The following is a 24589-nucleotide window of genomic DNA, read 5'->3' as shown; positions in this document are numbered from 1 at the left end:
AACTTTAATCAAAGTCTGAATCCATCATCCTTATACATTTTGGGTCTGTAAAGTAGACTCATAAAGCTTTAAACAAGTACGTTTTAATTAATTGCAAGTCATATAGTAATGTATCATAAATGATCCAGTAACACACAGTAAATATTGCCAGTACAAGGAAAGCGGAAGACAGCGTGACAGCTACATTATTGCCCACAGAGTCAGCGTTACAAAGATGTAACCTACAGATTTTTTTCTGAGCTGACAGAAAATCTGCAAATTCCTTCTGTGCAGGTTCTCAGATGCAGAGCAGGAAGCAACAAGAGCCAAATTTGTGCGATTTCATCAAGCAGCCACCACACAAGTCACTACTGTGCTTCTGTGTCTGTGTTTGCTTGTGTGTGTGTGTATATATAAAGGGGGTACTCACATCAAAACCTGTGTTTGGATCCCAGCCCACATGACCAATGTGCCTGAAGAAGACAGATGTGTAGTGAGATCATGTAAACACGCGTATGTAAGTACACAGAAGAACATCAGCTGTTTAGCATGTGCACATGATACACAGTGAATGCACACACTGCACTCTGATAATGTGGCCATTGAAGGCTCTCAGACGTTAATGTAACATGTTCACTGTTGCCACAAAGGAGCCTATCATTGCTAGATCAGACTGTACAGACACCACAGTCCAAAAACTTTATCATTTGTCATTGTGTTTCAAGTTTTAGGGTGTGTAAAGCAGACTTTTGCTTTTCTGCTGTTCAGTCTCTGCCTACCAGCTAACACCAGCCTTTCTAATCTTGTGTTTTCCAATCAGCAAGCTTGATTCAAGATTCAAGATTCTTTATTCGTCACATGCATAGTTATACAAGTATAACACGCGGTGAAATGTAACCTGACACAATCCACTGGTCACTGTTATGGTGACCTTGATTCAGCTGCTTTCACAGAAAATCTTTTGGCTGGGTGAGCTACAACTCTATCATGATTACCTGCAGCTGGGAATAGTAGTCTTCCCACTCTGGAGTAGGGCTGTGCGATATGACCAAAATCTCATATCCCGATATAAGACATCTATCGTCCCGATAACGATATAAATCACAAAAATTTAACATTTTCTGTAAATTCTGTGACTCTCCGGCAGCTCGACTTGCGGGAAGTGTTTCCAGCTGGGTGTCCTGTAGCTGGAGTCGAGTGTTTTAACCAATGGATGAATCGATACATTTTTAGACATAAGTTGTAACGGCCGCCGTTTTCTTTGTAAGTATTTATTACAAGGCGTGCTGCGGGGAAAAGCCTGTTCTAACGTTTGAGTCTAAGGTTTATTTTCTAGCACCTGACGGCTCTTTTTTGCTTCTCATCCATAAACACTCTGCATACTCTTTCACGTCATTCAGTTTATTTTGAAAGGTCTCAACAGGATCTTGAGCTTTATTCTGAAAGGTTTGTGGAAAATAAACAAGCAGAAACGCGGTGGTTTTACCGTCGTTGTTGCTAACGACAACGCATAAAAACAGGCGCTTGTCTGTCTGTAGTGTGGTTATATTAAATATAAGAGAAAGAGAGAACTTTAAGAAATTAATATAGCCACTACAGTGACCATCAAAACGATGAAAAAATATTGCCGTAACAGTTTATTTTGCGACACCACGAAACAAACGATAGCGTAAAATGAATGATAGACGTTTTTATATCGTCAGCCGATATATATCGTTATATCGAACAGCCCTACTCTGGAGATCAACTATGAGCTGGAGGTGTGAATTAGGTCATATTTGTGGGTTTCACAGCGTGGTATGTGTGCATATGTGAGGATATATATGCACATGTGCTAAAGGGACCACGTTTTTAACCCCTACCCTTGTGACAGTAAACAACAGAGAAATAATCAGCTACATCTTGTAGACAATTTTCAACCGCACCAACTTAGACTGCAGCTGGTGGTCCTTGTTCTGCTCTCCCACTCACAGCAGATCTCCACAGCAGAACTAGGACTACTGTTGCCAGGTTAAATCTAGGATACTGCAGTTGAAATCTGTTTGGCCACAAGACAAAAGGCCTTAAGAGAGCAGAATGACTGCCACAAGAGCAGCTTGCCCATATGGAAGAACTGCAGTTACTAAACTGTCAAAATTTGATTGTGCAATAATAAATATTAATAATAAGTAATTTTCTCCATCAACAGATGAAAAAGTTTAACTACATGATAAAATATGTTCATTATTTTAGACATTTGATTTGGTTCAATAAATTAAAAAAAAGTCCTATTTGCTCAACACTGGAGTATGGAAGCCCGTTTCTGCCACTAAATAAAAACAAAACAGCTAGTATCCATGACTCGAAATTTCGAGTTATTTTCTCAAAATTTCAAGAAAAGTAACTCGAAATTTCAAGAAATATAACTCAAAATTTCGAGTTACTTTTTATAGGGCCCTCCCTTTACGGAGGTTTTTACCCTAGACCTACCAACGGGGTCATGGTGGGAGATTGTTTTTTCCTACTAATTGGGAGTCGCAAGTTTTTGATTATTTTTTGTTTTATGTTTAGTAATATTGTTTTTTCTTCTTTTTTCAAATTTGAGGGGATGGTTACTGCACATTGTACAAGTCATGAGTGGTGTAGGTAAAATAAACATTATCTCAATCAATATCAACGGTCTGGGGAATCCGGTTAAAAGGAGTAGGTTGTTATCTAAATTGAAACGACACAAGGCACAGATTATATTCATTCAAGAAACTCATATGTCAAAAGAAGAACATGAAAAATTTAAAAAGTTTGGCTATGTAAATTCCTTTTACAGCTCATGTGAGAATAGCAGACGAAGAGGAGTTATAACTTTAATTTCTAATACGGTAAATTTTGAAATGCTAGAGGAAGTCTGTGACAAGGATGGTAGATATGTTGCTGTTAAAGGGAGGATTAATAATAATGTGGTATCTCTGATAAATGTGTATGCCCCTCCAGAGGGCAACCCAAAATTCTATCAAAAACTATCTGAAAAAATTATTAGTTTTAGTGAAGGGACTCTGATATGTGGGGGTGACTGGAACTGTGTATTAAATCATACTAAAGATACTACAAGCTTAAAAAGACGCAAAAATAATAAATCCAAGGCTCTTAATTTACTTATAAAGGAAGTGGATCTTTGCGATGTATGGAGAGAATTACACCCTCTGGAGAAGGACTATACACATTTTTCAGTAGCCCATAAGGTACACTCAAGGATAGATTTCTTTTTGATAAATAGAAGCGATAAACATAGAGTCATAGAGTGTAATATCGGTATAGCTGATCTGTCAGATCACAACGCCATACACTTGACTATTCACTTATATAATCAGAATAAGAAATCATTGTGGAAATTAAATACTGGTATTCTTAACAATGAATCTGTGGTACAAGAGATTAAAAAAGAATTACAAGTCTGTATTGCTGACAACAAGGATGAACAGATGGATCCAACAATAATTTGGGATACTGTTAAAGCAGTAATTCGAGGGTATCTGATATCAAGGACTACCCATATCAAAAAAATGAAAAAGCTCACATAATTCAAATTAGAACAACAATTAAGGGATTTAGAAAAAAAACAGCATACAGATTTGAGTGCTGACTTGGCTGAAAGCATTAAAGATGTAAGAAAACAACTAAGCGATCTGTCTATGGAGGAAATGGAAAAGAAACTGAGATTCACAAAACAAACATTTTATGAGTCTGGTTCCAAAGCAACCAAAATACTGGCTAAACGGTTAAAATCAATACAAATAAGTAATGCAGTTAATAAGATTAGAGATCCAAACACCAAGGAACTATTATATGAACCAATACAGATAAAAAATGCCTTTCAAAAATATTATAAAACATTGTATAATCAACCCGACCAGAAAAACAGACAAGAAATTGAAGAGTACTTGGATCAGTTAGACCTTCCTTCTATTGGGACAACTCAAAATGAATTTTTAACTAAACCAATCACTAAGGAAGAACTGGATAAGGCAATAAGGAGATTGAAATCTAATAAAAGTCCAGGGAGTGATGGGTATCCCAATGAGTGGTATAAGACTTTTAAAGAGGTTTTGACTCCTATTTTGATAGATTCCTTTAACTGGACATTGAAACACGCTAAAACTCCACCCTCTTGGAAAGAGGCCATTATATCAGTCTTACCAAAAGAAGGTAAAAACAAGGAAAACTGTGACTCTTACCGCCCAATCTCTATTTTAAATGTGGATTATAAATTATTTACATCCATAATCACAAGACGCTTAGAGCTGTTTCTCCCAGATCTGGTGGATGAAGACCAGACAGGGTTCATTAAGGGGCGACAGACACAAGATAATATACGACGCACATTGCATATAATTAATGAAGTTAATAAAGAGAAAATCCCAACAGCCTTAGTGAGCTTTGATGCTGAAAAGGCCTTCGATAGAGTCTCTTGGATATTTCTTTTTGCTGTTTTGAAGAGAATGGGCTTTAACAGTATCTTCATCGAGTGTATACAATCCTTGTACCACAGGCCATTGGCTAGAGTTAAAATAAATGGGGACCTGACAGACAGTTTTGAGCTCTTCAGAGGAACCAGGCAGGGTTGCTGCCTGAGTCCAGCCCTTTTTGCTCTGTATATCGAGCCTTTGGCTCAGTATATACGGCAAAGTGCAGACTTAAAAGGGGTTTTAGTTTCTAAAATTGAACAACGAATAGGTCTCTTTGCAGATGATATAATTATATACCTACAGGATCCTGACACGACCTTTCCTCGGTTGATTAAAGCATTAAAATATTTTGGCAAAAACTCAGGATATAAATTAAATATCGTAAAGACTCAAGTACTCTGTCTGAATTATTTCCCCAAAGAATCAATTCAAAACGAATATAAACTAAAATGGGACTCAAACAAGATCAAATATTTAGGTGTCTATCTAACTAGTGAAATAAGTACACTATACAAGGCAAATTATGTAAAGATTAGTAATACAATCCAAAAAGATTTGATTAAATGGGCTCCGCTTGTCATGGACCTTAGCTCAAGAATAGAGGTAATAAAAATGAATGTGCTTCCTCGACTACTGTATCTATTCACTTCATTGCCAGTCCATATACCAGATGCACAATTTGGTAGATGGGATAAATTAGTTAGTAGATTTATTTGGAAAGGGACAAAGCCAAGAATAAGATTTAAAATACTCCAATTAAGAAAAGAAAAAGGAGGACTTGCCCTCCCGAATTTCAAGGAATATTTCTATGCAGCCCAGCTGAGATATATTGTTTACTGGTGTTCACCGGATTACACCTCAAAATGGAAGCATATGGAGATAAATTATTGCTTATGTCATCCACAAGCAAGATTGGGAGAAGAAACTATCCAGTCTACGAACACAAATCTCATTACTGAATTCACTATTAAACTCTGGTGGATTATAGTGAAGAAATATAGAATTATAGAAGACTGTAAATTGCTGATTTGGCCTGCATATTCTCGAAAATTCTAGAGTGGACAATGGGATAGTACATTTTTAAGATGGGTCAATAAAGGAATTACAGCAATGTGTACATTAATAGACGGGACAACATTCAAATCCTTCGAGAATCTACAGAGACAATTTGGACTGGATAAGTCAGATTTATTTAGGTATTTTCAATTAAGACATTTTTACAATACAGAAATTAGGAAGAAGTTCTTGAGAGAAGGAAGCCATATAATAGAAATAATAACAGGTGCATATAAAAATCCTCCATCAAGAATTTTATCGAAATTATATAATGGCCTGCAAAATTTGAATAGGAATGAAACATTATATATCAAACAAAAGTGGGAATCGGAATTACATCTTGAGTTGTCAGAGGATGACTGGCGATCCGTATGTCTCACACAGCATAATTCCACTAGCTCTAGACGATGGAGAGAATATGGCTGGAAAAATGTGATTAGGTTCTTTATTACTCCTTATATCAAAAGCAAGCAGCTGAAAACACCCCAACAATGCTGGAGATTATGTGGAGACTGGGACGCCAATCATTCTCATGTGTTTTGGAAGTGTAAAAATATCAAACTTTACTGGGAAAGCATTGCGGTAACAATGACGAAAGTGCTGGGGTATGACGTGCTGTGTGAGGCACGAGTAATGTATTTTGGAATATGGGAAAATGTAAGAAAGGAGGACCATTACTTGTTTAAAATTATGTTGTTGTCAAGCAAAAAGGTAATAACAAAAAACTGGCTGAAAAGTGACCCTTTAAAATTGGAAGAATGGACTGATGTAATCGAGGACATATATGTAATGGAGAAAATGACCTACACTTTGAGACTGAAATCTGACAAACACCGAAAACAGTGGACAAAATGGATAGCCTATGAGACTCACTCAGCCCCATAGGGCAGGGACCTCTCCTCGTTGTTTTTTTTTTGTTTTTTTCCCCTCTTCCACAGATTGGGTGTCCTTTATTTTTTTTTTGGTTTGTTTCTTTTGTGTTCTTTTTTTTTGTGTTTTTGTTTGTATGTAATATAAAATTGGAAAAAGTACAAAATAAAAAGTTAAAAAAAAAAAAAAATTTCGAGTTACTTTTCTCAAAATTTCGAGTTAGCTCTGCCAATCAAAAATATACGTGAATGAGGTCGCTTTCTTGTTACCCGGAAGCATATGGCGCAGAGGAACACGCACTCAAAAACGGATCCCAACAAATTGGCGCTTTCGCGAGTACGTTTGCTGATAGTAACACCATGTGATTCAGCTAATAACACAGGGATTTCATCATTTGTGAAGCCAGGCTGAAAACACTCAGCAATCTGTGCATTCACGACTGGATGTAATACCGGTAGCTTAGCTGTAGCATTTGTAGCTGAGGGCTTCAGCTTCCGGGTAACAAGGAAATGATGTCATTCACGTAGATTACTGATTGGCAGCGCTAACTCGAAATTTCGAGTTACTTTTCTCAAAATTTTGAGTTAATAAATCGAAATTTCGAGTTAATATGTCGAAATTTCGAGAAAATAACTCAGAATTTCGAGAAAATAACTCGAAATTTTGAGTTATGGATCCTTTTTTTTTTTTTTTTTTTTTTTAGTGGCGGAAATGGGCTTCCATACTGGAGCACTCAGTACACTGTGTGGTGTGACTCGGACTCACTGGAAGTTGCTCGGCGTGCCGATATCGGCCTTCGTCAGCTTCTTCTTCTTGCCTTTGATTTTCTTGTCCTTCCGGCTCAGGCCGCTGTGGCTCAGCATGTTGTTGATGTGATATGGCTGTTGATGGCTGTGGGAGTTGTGGAATCGGACATTGTTGATCTCCGGGTTCTTTATGTCTACTGTGGCCACATGCAGAGTTGGGCCTGTGCATCAGGAGGAAGTTAGCAGAAAGAGTTGAAAAAGTAACAACCACTATAATTTTTTAAATGATTTTTAACAACTCAAATTTTTATTGTCACATATTCAGCCAAAAAGTATCTTTGTGTGTGTGTGAGAGAGAGAGAGTGTATGACTGTGAGTGAGAGAGGTCATTGGGAGGATGACCTCAGAGAACTAGAGACAAAATACAGAGTGAGTGTGATAAGTACTGATGATATATGCTGATGATACAGATGAGTATCGCCAACTCATCAGAAGTAGCTCGATGAAGATCATTGAGCTACTACAAACCGCCTACAATGGCTCGACCAGCCAGGTACGTATTCATGACGAAGTGTCCGAACAATTCCCCATCATGACAGGGGTCCGGCAGGGCGATGTGGTGTCACCGCTGTTGTTCAACATCGTCATCGATGCGATAATGCGCAAAGCATTCGAGGGCCGCCGCGGAGTCCAAGCCTCGACCGATCGATTTATCACCGATCTAATGTTCGCTGACGATAGCGCCATTTTTGCCGAAGACGACACCGAGGCAACTCACATCCTCTATGACATTGCCCGGCACTCCAAACTGTACGGCCTCAAGGTTAACGCCGAGAAGACCAAAGTCCTGATCACCGACGGCTCACCAACGATCGTCCACCTCGACGGTGTGCAGATCAAACAAGTCCAACAATTTCAATATCTGGGGTCCCTCGTCGAGGAGAAGAAAGTGGCATCATCAGTGGAGATACGCTCCAGAATTGGACAGGCGGCGGCAGCATTCGCTTCCCTGCGCTGGTGCGTCTGGAAGAAGAACAACATCTCATTGGCGACAAAGATCTGCCTTTACCGAACCCTGATCCTGCCCATTCTACTTTACGGCGCAGAGACGTGGACAATGCTCAAACACGACCTGAGCAAGCTCGAAGTTTTCCAAATGCATTGCCTTAGATGCATTCTCGGCGTTTCCCTTCGCGACCGTCATTCGAATGACACCATCCTCACCAGCTGCGGCAGCCAACCGACGATCGGCGACCTAATCCAGCGCCGCCGACTCCGTTGGTTTGGCCACATTTGTCGAATGGACCTGAGCCGCTACCCCCATGGCCTACTCTGGTTGACCCGCCCCACCGATTGGAGGGTGCATCGAAATGCACCAAAGAAGACATGGATGAAACAAATCCAGGATGATTTGAAGGCCCTTCGACTTGACCTCGAGCAGGCAAGAACCATCGCCTTAGATCGAAAAGCGCGGAAGATAATCGTTGGTCAAGCAAGAGAACCTGCGGCACCTACAGCAGCGTACTGGTTGCGCGGCAGACCACCGCTGCTGGTCGCCCGCTAAGGACAAGAAGAAGAAGAAGAACTCATTAGAACATTGGTAGTGTTGTGGTGTCACTGTTTTAGTTTTTATTTGTCATATGCAAGTTAGCACAGGGTCAACATTGCAATGAAATGTGTTTATGTGTGAGTAAATGAGTTTGTGTGTACATATTTCTATGCATCTTGACATCATGAGTTCAGTATTAGGACAGTGCAAAAACATAAAGGGACATCCATTGTGAGAGATTTAAACCTAGCACAGCACCTCTTGACAGCTGCAGCACTAATCATGGCAGCACAGGAACAAGCTCCAAGTACAAGATCCATAGAAACTGGGTGCAGGCTGTGCACAGATGCCCCTGAGACAATCCAGCACATAACAGCAGGGTGCAAGATGCTAGCAGGCAGGTTTGCTCTTAACTCTAGGAAAATAATCCAAGCAAGCGACCCTTTTTGACTCTCTTACAGTGTCATCAACATGCCTTGCTATAATCCCATGTACTGATATGACAGAAGGCTGCCACAAACTGTGTGGTTTCATCCGTCTGCACTGAGCATTCATGACATATTCTTTTTTTAATGTGCACAATGAACTGTCCATGTTGTTGGTGCAAGCCATACAGTGTGGAAATTCCTTGTAATCTCCACAAACTGAAGTAACATCTGACACAGCCACTAATCCACTAGTAATCCATGTCTGAATCCCTGGTTGCACCCCCACCACACTCCCCAAGAATTCTGGACTTCTACAACTAGACCAACAGGTCTACCTCATCAGCAGCCTAAGGACTAGGGTGGGATGGGGGAGGTGCTTGTTTCCCTGCCTTCAAACAGAGCTGTTGAGGCACTTTTGCTTTGATATCAAAATAAGTACTTTAATAGTACTGACTGAAAAGAAAATACAAAGGATTAATCATTTATAAAATTCTAAAAACTAACATCAAATATCCATCCACACTGATAACCACATTTTACAGCTTCTAAATTAAAGCAAGGACTCAAAAGCAGCCATCTTTAACCAATATCTAACCTAATCATTTAGATGAACAAAAATGAAAAACGTGCTAATTTCTATTTTGAAAAAAAATTCACAAAACATTAATGAAGTTTAATAAATATTTTAAATTGATGTAATACATAATTATTAATAAGAAGTCCTGGCATTAGCAGGTACAATACACACAAAACAATCAGTAATGCACTTAACCACCATGGCCTGTATGCACGCTCACCATGCAAGGCTCCACAGCTGAAGAAAAAGCATGTTGAAGCGCAGAACAACATTTAGACAAGGTCAAAGGTCAAAGGCACTGCAAAAACACAATACCAACAGTGAAGTTTGGAGGTGGGAACATCATGGTGTGGGGCTGATTTTCAGCATATGGCACTGGCATGCTTCATGTAACTGAAGGAAGGATGAATGGAAAATGTACAGAGACATTCTTGATAAAAACCTGCTGCCATCTACCAGAATGATGAAGATGAAATGAGTGTGGATGTCTCAGCAAGACAATGATTCCAAACACACAGAAAGAAAGAAATTCAAGTTGCTAGAACGGCCCAGCCAATCATCTGACCTAAATCCAGTTGAAAATCACTGGAAAGCACTAAAGCTCAGAGTTTATAGACGGGGCCCACAGAACCTTCAGGACTGTTTGTGGGGAAGAACGGGGCCAAAATCAGACCTGAGCAATACATATGACTAGTTTCTCCATACTTGAAGATGTTATCACCAACAAAGGCTTTTGTATGAAGTATTAAAACCCACACTAGAGGGTTTAAAGAGAACAACAGAAAGCGTGTGGTCTACATACGACACAGAAAGGCTTCTCCACAAACCAGATTTAACCTGCTTCACTCTGTCAGTGTGAGAGCCAGACTGTGAAACAATGCTGCCAATGTGTTAGGAAACAGTCTACTGGCATTTCTCACACACACACACACACACAGTAGGACAAACGCTGTTGTCATCACTGTCTCGCCTATGCGGTCATACAAGGAGGTCCTTCTACAAGACCAGTGTTTGCCAGTTTGATCAACACTGCTCTTAAACACTGGATAATGGGAAATGGACTGGTTCTTATATAGCGCTTTTCTACTTTGAGCACTTAAAGTGCTTTACACAACTTGTCTCACTCACCCATTCACAAATTTACACCCATTGCACAAGCACTTTTTTCTATGCTCTTGCTATCTAACATTCAAACGCATTCAGACTCCGATGGATGATAATATCTTGCCCAAGGATATCTGGCATGCAACCACCAACCTTCCCCGTTAGTATGTGACCTGCTCTACCACCTGAGCTACAGCCACTCCTACAGCCACTGCAGCTCTGAACTGTTCTAGAAATAACTAGCTGAACTGGACATCAGCTGGTTCTTATTCTATATCCTAGTACAAAGTCAATGGATTCCTTACCAATCGCCATCAAAACTGTCTGAAGTTCATGTGTTTAACAGCTTTCATTTAATGGTCTCTCCACTGTAACCATCAAAACCCACACAAGCAAGTTCAAACAGATATTCCAACTGCTAATTTACTCAGTAATTTTCAAAATACACACACAAAGAACAAAACAAAACAAAAAATAGAAGGTCAATAGTAACAATCGGGTGCATTTGTTGGGCATATTTGGTGGTTTATAAGCAGATGATCTATATGTACGAAACGGCAGTTTCTGAAATCTAAGTGTTACTAATGTTTAGGAGGTGTATTTACAGAAAGACCTGTCAAACCACCATTTAATTCAATGTAGCAAAAGGGATTACATGAAAACTGAACCAAGAAACTAAAAGCTCAACATGTATTTGCTCACAGATAATTACTGCAGTCCTGGCTTAGATTCTTAGAATTCATTTATTTAGAATAGTAACCTGCTAATATTGGAAATGAGTGAGTCCCTATATTCTTGGTTATTCAGTGCTTCGTATGCTACAGTTTTAGCATATTTCTATCAATGCTCTATTGAATCCTTGGATAACTGAAGCGTTTACTTTGCCATTTCTCCACATGTTGCATCTTGCTGTATTTCTTTGGTTTTTTTTACTTCAGGGGATGAATGACATCCTCATTTTATTCATTTCTATGTACTTGTTATTGAATTTTTTAAAGCCTGAATGAGAAAAATAATTTTTACAAAATTAACTAAAGTTAAGAGCCTACGTAAGCAAAACTTATTAAGAGTTTAACATACCATTTTTAGGGTCGCCTCTTTTCTCTGCAAAAGAAAAATTAACAGAATTATGGTTTCAGAAAAGTAATCACGAGTCAGCAATCTTTAGAATGTATGAAGCTGAACTTATTAAGAGGTTTTAGTGAGAAAAAAAGAGTCAGAAAAGTGCTTTTCAGGTTCAGTTAGTTCTGTTAAAGCCCTAAGGTGCAGAAATGCTGCTTCACATATGAAAAAGCATTTTAATAGAGCAGTCAGGTTATTCTTGGCCTGAGCAGAAAAAGAAGAGAAGCAAAAGATTTGAAAGCTCAACTGTGTTTGCCACACAGCGTCCTGCCAGCTGTGCCAGCCCCGTGAGCCTTTGAACCCTCAGTCATCGTCACAGTTTGAGAGGTGCACTTCAAAAGGCCAACATGCAGGAAGGAGCTGAAGGGAAGTCAGAGGAGCCCCACAGCAGAGACATTTACTCTACTGAGAAAGACTGACAGCTTTACAGCAGCAGAGAGGAAGAGATGGAGCACACAGCAGCGAAGCGAAAGAAAAAATAAAAATAGGGGAACAAAACCCCACAGAAACAAACAAAAACACAGTCCCAAACCAAACCTGTCAGTGGAAACCACAGCTTGATGACTGATATGAGAGGTGATATTTTTTTTTCCGAGAAATACTTTTGGTGAGGATCAGTCCTCTACAAGCCTTCCATTGCTAGTGTCCGGAGAGTCAGTGCTATTCACAGCTCAAAGTAGATTTTCATTTTTACTTTCACCACTAAACAATCCTGCACTTTTAACTACCTCCCCTCCCTTTTCTAACAGTGAGCCAAACTCTAAGTCAGCCCCAAACCTGCCTTTAAGGCAGTGACTTTGGAGCCGCATTCAGGCTGAGTGAGCAAAAGATAAGGTGTGTTCTCCAATAAAAGTTGTGAAAGGTTAAACCAATTGAGGAAGAACACAAAGACAAACTGAAACATTAAAGTTCACCTATTTTCCGCTGTCGTCGGTTGAGCAAGTCATCAATGGTGGCTCTGAATCGTTTGGCTTCTTCTTCGCTGGCGAAGTTCAAGCCAATCTGACATGTCTGAAAGAAAGAGAAAGGGTGAAATGTGATCCTAACAGCTTTCTCTGAAGAACAGAAAAACTGTGCAACATTAAATCGTAATACACTGTAGGTGGATAAAGACAAGCCTGACAACTGATATTTGGAAATATGAAAGAACCACACAGCCTTATTTTATGCTGATAAAATTCTTGGTGAGAATAGACTCTAAAAACAGGAAGACTAATCATCTGCTGTAGACATTCAAGTCTTGAGGAAGTCAAAAGAAAACATTAAACACTTACATCTCCTGCAAATGTAATGAAGTAGGGTCTGGAGTTGCTGATGAAGAAGTTGTGGTAGAGTTCCTGTTCGAACATCATTTTCCCTTCCTACAGAAAAAAAATTACAGAAAAATGAAATTGAAAAAAAAAAAAAAAAGTTCAGAAAAAAAATCTGACTTCTAATCCTCTACAATTTAAATTCATACTCCCAACAACCCAAAGAGAGATTTAGGAGCTGGCTGCTTGTTCAAGAAATTAAATGTCTTCCTCTGGAAGACAATGATGCATTTTTGGTATCCTTGAACACACCTCCATAAGGAGCTCACCTCCACTTAGTTAAATGAAAAAAAAAAAAAATCACCAACAACACAACCAACAAGAAACTGTCAAATATTTGCAGCATGCATTTTCTATCTATAAGTAGGGCTGGGCCGTTAATGATAAATTCAATTAAAAATTTGGCTTTGAACACAATCAAACAATTTAAATGTGATAAAACAATTACTTATAATTTTTTAGCATAAAACTTGAGCCCTGCCTCTCACCCTATGACAGCTGGGATAGGCTCCAGCGCCCCCCCGCGATCCCGAAAAGGATAAGCGAAAGCGAATGGACGGACTTGTATTTTATGTTGTGTAATAAATTAAACACAACGCCTTTTTTCATATCAGTATGTTTACTTCAGCTCCAGCCGAGATGACAGAAGAGTACTTTTGGTCAACGAGCACTGACTAGAGGAAGTAAAAGTTACAAAAAGGTTTTTCAAATCAATTTTATTTATATGGTGCCAAATCACAACAACAATTGCTTCAAGGTGCCTTTTCTGCAGGTGTCTCAGCATTTCCTAGTTTCTGTTACTCAGTCCATGGGACTGAGGTGCTGGGTTTATTATTGGCCCTGCCATCGCACTACCTATAGTTATAATACAGGTCACCTGAGATGCAAGTCTGCCGTCACCTGCACCCACAGACCACCCTCGGTGATCAATACCTACTCGTCTGGTCCACAAACAGTATAAAAAATAAACATAGTTTACAGATCTGAAAAGTGAGGCAAAATAGCTTAAACCTGAATTCTATTTAATGGCCACGAGGAGACAATACTTCTGGCTGCAAATACACTCTGAAAAATACTTTCCGCTGAGTTAATGAGTAAAGATAACGAGTTTATCAGTCACTTATTTTGGGTCATACTGAATAGTACTGACTGGTCATACAGTGTTTCAGAAAGGCAGATTATCCCTGTTACATTCATGGCTAAACGTGAATGTAACAGGGATCGTAACAGTCAGACCCTCCTTTCTCCTGTCACATCTAGTTCAATCAACAGATTGTTTGTTAGCTTAATGAAATCTTATACTTCTGAAATAAAACCTGACCAAAATAATCATGACTGTCCTTCTTGTCATAATTCAGCATTCCTTGATTCTGATAAGTGAGCAGTTTTTTTCCCATTAGAAAGAGAAAATAAATATATACATGGATATATATATACAGCTTAAGTCCACACTGATATTACTTTGAGAGCCTGTATCCGCCTCAGGCAGTAACCACACATCTGATAATTCATTTTGATCCATTTGAGATGTACAACTGAATGTACATCATACTTAAAGTGCTGTTCTAATGAAGTCAGTGAACACACAGAGTAAAAGTGAAAAGTCTGGCCACAACCCTCCACAGAAGCACTGAGAAAAAAAACTAAACAATTTTGTTCCAAGCACTATTCTTAAATAATGTCTCGATGCATGCTCAATCATCCAGGAGAGGAAATCCCAAAAAGTTGATTCTGTTTATCTGGACGTAGCGTTTTCAGTGGGAGAAACATTTCCTCACTCATCCAAGTGACTTCTTCAGTCTCAGCTGACTGCAGGTTTCCCCAATCTTATAAACAGTTCATTTGCACAATAACTGAAGCTAGTACCACTGGCAAACAGTGTTATTGCTGTTTTTGTTGTTGTTGATCAGTGGTCATGACAATTTGCATATTAGTGATCAAGAAACTGACCTCACAGCCCATTGTTTGCCAGTGGTGCTAGTTTCAGTTATTGTGCAAATGAACTGTTTATAAGATTGGGGAAACCTGCAGTCAGCTGAGACTGAAGAAGTCACCTGGATGAGTGACAAAACGTTTCTCCCACTGAAAACGCTACGTCCAGATGAACAGAATCAACTTTTTGGGAATCTAAGTAACCCCCTTTAAATCCGTGTTCTTATTTCTTTTACAAACAAGATATGACTGTTTGTGAACATTAGAGGCAGATTCTATTAAATGCACCGATTGCCTGTTTCCAGTGCTGTAACCACTGCAAAGCTAACTGGCAGCAGTTTCATATTTCAGTTTTTCTTCTGCCAGAAAGCAAAGAGGAAAAAAGAAGAAAAAGAAAATTCCAAAAATGTGAAAATAATTATTTAAGATGCATCTTTCAACTATTCTGCGGTGTTTAAAGCTTTTGGATTGTTTCCGTTTGGGGTCACTCACCTTGATGTCAAAGACTCTGATGAAGTAGGATCTCTGAGGGTTGTCCTTGACAAGGCAGGCCACTCCACAGCACCTCTTCACCCAGTTACAGCTCCTCTCAGCACCATACACCTGGACCACTGCTGAACACAGAGTCTGAAGCACAGATATGATGGTTAATATCATCACCTGTGTGATTTACAGAAAGAACAAAGACAACTACAGAAAAGAAGGTTACGTTGCTGAAAATGTAACCACTTTATCTCCTTCCATTTTTTCTTTAAGATTTTACAGACACACAATGTTCTTTAGTATATACCTGTAAACTCCATGTGTAACAAATGGAGGAGGAAACATACACTATGCAAAACCTTCAAACAGCCACAATTACAGCTGGGAGGAGAAATAGAGTTGGTTATCAGGCAAACACTGAGACCTTTGGAAATCAGATTATATATGTCAAATGCATTCTACATTAACAGGGAGTCACAAATATCAAAGGCTATCAAAGGCCCTACACTGATTCGTGAGTTGTGACTCAGCTGTATTGATGTAGTCACAAACAAAACAAGAACTCTGATGACAAATTGCTGACTTTACATTTACATTAGGTGAAAAGTGAAGGACTTGTAACTCTTATACACCGATTCCCAACTTCAGGAGGGTAAAACTTAAAAGTACTGACACCGCCTCATTGTCTTACACTTTTCCACAGTGTTTTAACAACAACAAGAGGAGTCCAGCTGCAGTAGTCAGCACTGTACAGGTTTCAAACAGCTCCAGTTTGTGGTTTCTGCAGAGGTTGCACAGTGTTTGATGCACTGCCATGATTCCTCTGCAGTGGAAGTAACTCCGGCTGCTGAGGAAGTTAAGAGGAAATGTCACTGCGTCCTTTCCATCTGTAATTTATAGGTGTAGGTCAGAGGAACAGGTGCAAACACTTTTCAGCAGGAAATCACCAATCAGCATCCCCCAGAAAAGGTCAAAATGTGTTCCTTAAAACCTTAAATTAAAAGCATTTAAATTCTTACACAGGAGAAGAATGCAGCAATGAACACAGACAGTGGTGACACTGCAGCCTCTGCGAGCTAAGATCTTAGCATCTGTTAACGATGAACACAAAAATCAATATCTCAGTCATTTTTCTATCATTAGCAGCCTGACTGCTTCCTGTTAAACTCCTGATAGTGCCTACTACCATGAGTTAGTGCTAAAAATGTGTACATGCATTAATCACTGAAGACGTAACTGATTTGAGCAGTTAGTATTATGTAGCAAATCACAGTCACCTCAAGGCACTTTATATTGCAAGGGAAACACCCTATAATAATACAGAAAAAAACTACAAAACCCACAAGCAAGCATTTGGCAACAGTGGGAAGGTAAAACTCTCTTTTAGCAAGAAGAAATCTCTGGCAGAACCAGGTTCAGGGAGGGGCAGCCATCTGCTGCAGCCAGTTGGGGTTGAAGGGAAGAAAAAAAAAAAAAAAAAGAGCGCGAAAAAGAACCAGAGATTATTAATAACTCATGATTAAATGCCTGGCGTCTAAACACAGCAAGTGAAAAAAGGTGAGTGAATAAGAAATACTCTGTGCATCATGGGAAGTCCCCAGTAGACTAGGCCTATTGCAACAAAACTAAGGAAGGATTCAGGTCCAGTCCTCCTTGCTTTATCAAAAAGGAAGGTTTATCTATTGTTGTGATCCAAATTGGAAGCAGAAGAGGGGCTTGATAGCTGAAGGCTCTGGCTCCCATTCTGCTTTCAATTTTCTAGGAACCACAAGTTCAGCCTGCAGTCCAAGAGCAAAGAGCTAGCTTATGGTGTTATGGTACTATGAGATCTTTTAAGATAAAATGGGGCCTGATTATTTAAGACCTTTTATGAGATGAGAAGGATTTTAATTAGATTCTGGATTTAACAGGAAGCCAGTGAGGAGAAGCCAGTTTGGGAGAAATATGTTCTCTCTTTTCTAATCTCTGTCAGTATTCGTGCTGAAGCATTTCGGATCAAATGAAGGCTTTTCAGAGTTTTTTTGGGGGGACATTCTGATAATAATGAATTTCAATAGCCCAGCCTAGAAGTATAAAATGCATCAACTAGTTTTTCAGCATCACTCTGAGATAGGATAGGATGTTTAGAGATATTACACAGATGCAAGAAAGCAGTTCCACATATTTTTGTTTAATTTGCACAGTGTTACTAGCAGCCAAGGTAATGCCATCCAGAGTGAGTATCTGGTTAGATGCCATGTTTGTAATATTTATTTTGCTATTTAAGGCCAATAACCTCAGTTTTATCTGAACTTAGAAGTGGGAAAATGATCATCCAGTTGGCAAGATAAGTGGGCCAGAGAGAGCTTGAAGTCACCCCGGCTTACCTCTAATCACATCTGAGAGAGGGAAAAAGGTCTTAACATTCAACCTTTTATGTTTAAAATGATACAGACTGTTAGTCTTGGTAGCAGGGGATCGGTCCGCCAGGGCCTCCGCTCCTGGCCACCGCCTGACACACACTGCACCAGACCCCTACAGCACCTCCTGTGGGTGGTGGGCCTACAGAAGGACGGGCCCATGTCCCTTTTTCAGGTTGTGTCTAGACAGGCCCCATGGACTGAGGCCTGGCCACCAGACACTCGCCCTTGGGCACCCTCTACGGGCCCAGCTCCAGGGCGGGGCCCCAGTAACCCTATCCCAGTCAGGGTGAACTGTTCCTTTGATTGTTATCGCTATGTCTGGTCCTTCACCCAGGACCAATTTGCCATGGGAGACTGTACAGGAGGCAAAAGCCCCCTGAGAACATAGCCCCTGGGATCCCTGGGACACAAACCTCTCCAGCATGATAAGGTAGCGATTCACGGAAAAGGGTGGAGTACCCACTGTGGGTCAGGGACGAATTGATGTCCCAAGTGGAGGAGTTTAAATATCTCAGGGTCTTGTTCACGAGTGAAGGGAGAAGGGAGCGGAAGATCAACAGATGGATTGGTGCTGTAGCTGCAATGATGGGGATGCTGTACCGGCCTGTTGTGGTGAAGAGAGAGCTGAGTGTAAAAGCAAAGCTCTCAATTTACTTGTCGATCTACGTCCCTACCCTCACCTATGGTCACGAGCTGTGAGTAGTGACCGAAAGAACGAGATCGCGGATACAAGCGGCAGAAATGAGCTTCCTGTGAAGGGTGGCTGGTCTCTCCTTTAAAGATAGGGTCAGAAGTTCGGCCATCTGGGACAGGCTCAGAATAGAGCCGCTGAACCTCCACACTGAAAGGAGCAAGTTAAGGTGATTTGGGAATCTGACAAGGATGCCTCCTGGGTGAGTCCTGGATGAGGTGTTCCGGGCATGTCCCACCGGGAGGAGGCTCCGGGGCAGACCCACAACATGCTGGAGAGTTTATATCTCTCGACTGGCCTGGGAACATATTGGTGTTCCCCCGGAAAAGCTAGAGGAGGTGGCCGGGCAAAGGGAGGTCTGGGCTTCTTTGCTTAGGCTGCCGCTCTAGATGGATAACAGAGTTAACCTTTATGTGTTTTTGCTAATAGTAAATCATCTTTATCTGTATTTTAGGCCTTTTCTCTGCTCATTTTTTCATGTTGGAGTATAAATTCAAAAGGATTTGGATTTCCATTATTCCCTAGTGGATTTTGCTTCGCTTCTATTGGGTTATACCTACACACAAGAGATAAGGATGGCCAAGGCGCACTTATTCTCTTAACCTTTTTCCTCACAAAGATCAGAACAAGGTCAGCATTATTTCAGAGTAGGTTAATTAGATAGGTATAATTCAAGTGATTTGATTTTGTTTTTATTAGTATTATTTGATTCTGCTTTTGTTTTACTGATTCTAAATTACTTTAATAAAATATCCTGCATCACAAAAGTCTACATTATGGACATTACCTTTTTAGCCCTTTGTTAAACAGTATAGGTAAAAACCTGAGTATTAATCTGCTTTAATATAAATAGCTCTTAGAGGCCACTTCAGCCTTACAAAAGTAACAGACCCCTGGGACTTAGTTTTCCCAAGTCACTAAATGAAACCAATGATTTTCCAAGAGAACCTATCTGGAGGGGAGCTGCCATTAACAGGTGTGGCTACTGGATGCCAGGCCTGCAAGGGTACTCAGACTCCCGTTTTTTCGCATGAGAGGAGGCAGGGTAGACACCCGGAGAGCTTTTGAGGCAGTTAGAATTGGGAAAGTCCCCTCACCCATCAGCTCCACATAAGCTCTGTACTGCCTACTGGGTAAGATCCATGGGATCAGAGATTAGGATTGATTTGACGGAGGGGTGCTGGTCCTACAGATCGACACAGGTCTTAATGTCTTTAAGACATTCCTGCAGTTTAACTAAATGAATGAAAATCTATGCTATGCCTTCAAATGGTACTGCCTAAAGGAAGCCTGTACAATGTACATAAAAGTGGTTCTAGCACAGAACCCTGTGGAACTCAATAATTAACCTGTGTGTGAAGAAGACGCTCCAATTACATGAACAAATTGGAGTCTGTCAGATATATATGATTCAAACCAATGCAGCACAGTAACACTCACAGCATGTTCTAATCTCTGTAATAATACAATATGTTCGATGGTATCAAACGAGGTCTAGCAGGACAAGAACAGAGACGAGTCCACAAGAAGACCATAAGTAACCTTCACTAATCCTGTTAGTGTAGTGAGATGAATTCTGAAACCTGACTGGAAATCTTAAATTAAACCTCTCCTCTGCAGATTATCAATTATCTGTTTTACATCTACTTTTTCAAGAAATTCTGAGATAAAATAAAGGTTGGACATCGGCCTAAGCTAAGACAGTTCGGTCAAGTGATTGTTTAATTCCAGCCACCTTAAAGGCCTGTTGTACATAACCCAACAGGCTTCTCGGCTTTTTTAATTATTGTTGAACAGCCCAGCCTTGAACACAGCACATTAACACCATGTACAGGTAATGCTGACAGACTGTCAATCTACTTATTTTCAAAGAAAGAAACCAGAGAGAAAAATCAATTGGAGAGAAAGAGTCTGACTAAATATCACCTATTACCCTATGATATCATAATGTTGCTGGGGAGACATCATCATATTGTAATTAAAGAAAGAAAAAAAGAAAAAAAAAGGCTGACATCAGCGTGTTGTAATTCAGGGCTCTAGAGTGCGACCAATTTGGTCGCAAATGCGACCAAATTTTTCAGTGGTGCGACTAAAAAAAAATATTTGGTTGCACCTGTGCGACCAACTGTTCGGGTAGCAAAAAAAAAAAAAAAAAAAAAATCTGCAACCTTCCCTGTGGTCAACAACAGACACACGTTATGCCCCTATCGTGGACTAAACCAATCAGAGATAGTAAGGGGCGGGACCTCTCTGATTGGCCGTGGTCCAGTTGAAAGTGCAGGTGGAAGTGGGAGGTGAGTAGCTTGAATAAAGCGATATCAATTCATTAAATCCTGAATCGACTTTTAAATATAACTGTGTTTTGCCAGAAACGCCAGATTCTCAGATCAAAGCTCACAAAACCATTTCAACAACAACCAAACAGCAAATGAGAGCAGGTACACGGATTCCACACAGAGACGTAAACACGGAGCGGACCCGACACATCAGAATCAACTTTGTCTTTCTCGGCTTTCTCACCCGACGGCCCGTAGACGGACACGCTGTCGGAGCTTAGCGATTCTGATGCGCCGGTCCGCGCTGTGATTACATCTTTTTGCGCTGATTCTGAGCTGCAGGTTTTGTCTCTCTCAAACCAAAATTCACCGAGCCAGCAGCAAAAGAAGCAGCAAACTGCGCTTCACATTTGATCAATGTCGTCATGAATTTTGCTGTTTTGCTTCCACGACAATTAAAATCACACTTCATGCACAGCTAGCTCTCTCTCTATCTCTCTGTACTTCAAGAACACTTTCCCGTCTCCAATCTCTGTTTTCTGTATTATTCATTCGCTTATTACCCACCGGTCTACCGTTGTTTACAGCGCTGTCGGCTGCTGTCTTTTTCTTTTCTTTTTCTTTTTTTCACTTAAATGACCTCGGACAAGAAAGCCTATTTTTTCTGTTGTTCAATACTGAAGAAATTTAAACTTTATATGCAGAACATTGTAGAATATTTTTAAGGTTATCTGCTATAAAAAGCCAGACCAGGAAAATCTCCTTCATGTTTTTCTGTTTTATTCTCAGTTACTTTCACACAAAGGCATCTGCTGTGATGTTCACAATTCTGATGAAGTCAGTACTGATAAATGATCAGAATTATAATATTTCTGACTGTCTGAGGCTAAGCTGAATCGAATCGGGACTTTGAAAACTGGAATCGAATGGATTATAGAAATCAGTGATGATACCCAGCCCTAGTGAGCAGCCTAGGCACGACAGAAGTGGATGTAGCTGTAATAGGAAAAGAACTATTGCTAACTTTTCTGTTAAGTTAAGGCCTGATCCTTCTGAAATTCATAGCCAGTGCTCTGACACGGTGTCATCAATCTTTGAATGCTGAAAAAGCACAGTGTATCCAGAAAAACACATTATATTATATAAATTATTATAAAATTTGTGTGCACCTAACTTTTGTGCCGGTACGCCTAACTTTTTAAAGTTAGGCGTACCGGTACGCCCATGGCAAAAAGTTAGTCTAGAGCCCTGTAATTAAAAAAAAGTTTTAGAAAACACAAGAGCTATCCCTTGTGCTCTCTGAGTGTTTTGGTGTTTTCTCGATTGGTTAAATTTTTATTTGTGAAGAATATAGACAGTTTAAGATTACAGGAATGCTTGTTCAGTGTTCTGACTCTTATCCTGACTACAGTGCTGAAAAGAAACCCTGGGTTGTCCTTTTGTTCTTCATCACTGATGGATAGTAAGATGTCCCAGCGTTATAAAGGGCTTTTTTTTTTTATAGAGCAACAAACTCTTTTTCAGGCTAAATTAAGATTTTCTAAATTAGTGTGACACTGTTTACTCTCCAGGTTATATGCTTTAAAGTGCGTGTTTGAGAGTTGTACTAGTGAGTCAAGTGCTTCTTAATGGTTTTGCCTTTAGTAGCAGAATAACAGTAATTATTGGAGCTTCAATTTAAAAGAATTTAACAGCAAATTTAAGAAGCTGCTTTTATCACCTGCGAGAAGAATTCTGTGTTGTTATTTTGTTATTGTGGCTATCATTTGCATCCAGCTGATGAGGACATAAAAGCACAAATGCGCTGTGTTCATCTTTAAAGAAAGCCAAGCTCAGCTTTGTACCTGTGCTTATTTACCAGGAGCGAGCATAAACAATGCTGACACTAAGAAAGAAAACTGTAAAAACACAGTCTTGGAAACCAAAACAATGAGCTAAAACTCCATTTACTTGCATTGATTCTATCGATTCCCCCCCCCGATATGCATGCACACCTGCATGCCTCTTAAATGTTTTTTCTTCCATGTATTGGATTAGCATCTAAAGTACTGACTCATTAAGGTTATCAGGAATTGCCCAATTTTGTATTGTATTAAGTATTGTATTAAAAGTTTTATTTATCGCTGGCCACTTTCCCCCCTGACCATATTTATCTTTATGTTTTATTTATGAATAGTTGAGTAACTCAATATTCATCTAATTTTTGGCTATTCTAGCTGGACTGAGAAGCACATGCATTTCCCATACAATGTGAAGTGAATACACCTGCACCTACTTTTAAGTTGCAGGTGGTAAACAAACGCAGGAACTTACGGCGCATTTCCTGCCTAAGTAGCAGAACAGGCACTCGTTCTCCTGCGGGGTAAGGAGCAGGGAGCCGACGTTAACCGCCCTGCGGGGCGGCGGGTGGCTGTTCATGGCACCAGAATCTTGTAGTCGACCCCGAAACAATGCAGTTATCCCTGGAACGGGCACTACAAACGGCTGCATTTACAGAAAATCCATGCGGGCTCCGGTTGCTGTGGCCTGCAACCGGATCATCTCCGCTCAGTTCGACTCCGAGCAGGAGGGCGGAGGAGGATGTGGTTGCGATCTCTTTTCCAGTCTTGCTCCTGCTTAGGAAAAACCCTTGTATTCTCAGTTTGGTGTTGAATGGGAAACCAGTGACTCGTTAAGTGTACGTAGACAGATAAACGCCTAACTTTCATTCGGAAACTCCAGCGACTGCAGCAGTAATGCGTACATCCAACATGGCAGCAGGAGGGAGCAAACCACTTTAAGGATACAGCAGAGGGGTGTTGCGTTCAACAAAATCTGCCCATATCCGCTATAATACAGATAACATGGGCAGAAAAGCCGAAAGATGTGACACATTAAACACTGTAAAACTGTTGAATTATATATATATTTTCCGTGGTAAGAATAAAATGTTGCTGAAAACAAAAACGGTTCATCCCATGCGGCAGCAGAAATGCAGCTCTGCAGAGGGAGAAGGGTGGGGGGGCAGGGGGATGCCAGTAGATGTAGAGCGTGGAAGTATGAAGAAAATTCTTTGTAAGGAAACAATTAGCTTTATCATTATCATTTGCCTGAAATTAAACCGACTGGATTGTAAAATAATATTATATTCTTGTGCTAATCCAGATATAAAATTTATTTTTATATTATACATATTCTACTTTATCTTGTACATATTATAATGTGTACAGTATGTAGCCTACTATGTGTAAACCTGTGTTTAAACATAGTAAAATAGACTTGATTTACTGCTTTCTTAACCAGGAACTTTCTAACCACCATAAGCACTGCAGACATTGAGAAATAGATTTTGGGAGACCAAAATAATGTGGTAAAAGTCTCAATTCTCTATGATAATTCCCTATGACATTATTTTTACAGGTCACATCTTTATAGTTGTCTAATTAAGTACTTAAACCTGATTCCGTGACCTGACCACTAACCATTTTTCTGCTTTTCTACTGTTTCTACTCTTCTGGTGTTCTGCAAAATGCTCAGAATGGCACATATCCACAGTCCTTATTATTCCAGTCAGTAGTGGTGAACAGCTACCAACACAGCCTACAATGATAGGTGACATCTTATACGCTCAAGTTTCAAAACTTGA

At 40.0% G+C, this 24589-nt stretch overlaps 1 protein-coding gene across 2 annotated transcripts in view; it reads right to left on the bottom strand.

Annotated features, from left to right (window-relative positions):
- Window positions 1-23751, bottom strand: part of LOC146383140 (actin nucleation-promoting factor WASL-like) — a 31386-nt gene extending 7635 nt beyond the window's left edge. Inside the window, exons 1-7 of one of the 2 annotated variants that reach the window (XM_084934316.1) lie at window positions 23278-23751; window positions 15605-15739; window positions 13145-13231; window positions 12785-12881; window positions 11829-11852; window positions 7110-7311; window positions 410-452 (exon numbers count right to left, since the gene is read on the bottom strand). In XM_084934316.1, coding sequence (XP_084790442.1) covers window positions 410-452; window positions 7110-7311; window positions 11829-11852; window positions 12785-12881; window positions 13145-13231; window positions 15605-15739; window positions 23278-23454 — 765 coding nt within the window. In that variant the 5' untranslated portion in view covers window positions 23455-23751. The remainder of the gene's footprint in view (window positions 1-409; window positions 453-7109; window positions 7312-11828; window positions 11853-12784; window positions 12882-13144; window positions 13232-15604; window positions 15740-23277) is intronic. The other variant, XM_084934318.1, reaches the window with a different exon arrangement.
- Window positions 23752-24589: the final 838 nt, after the last annotated feature.

Source organism: Perissodus microlepis, chromosome 7, assembly GCF_051167445.1.
Source record: "Perissodus microlepis isolate ML-2025 ecotype Zambia chromosome 7, ASM5116744v1, whole genome shotgun sequence".
In the NCBI taxonomy this organism is placed as follows: Eukaryota; Metazoa; Chordata; class Actinopteri; order Cichliformes; family Cichlidae; genus Perissodus; species Perissodus microlepis.
Note: the sequence above shows the minus strand (reverse complement) of the source record. Positions and strands in the feature narration are given on the sequence as shown.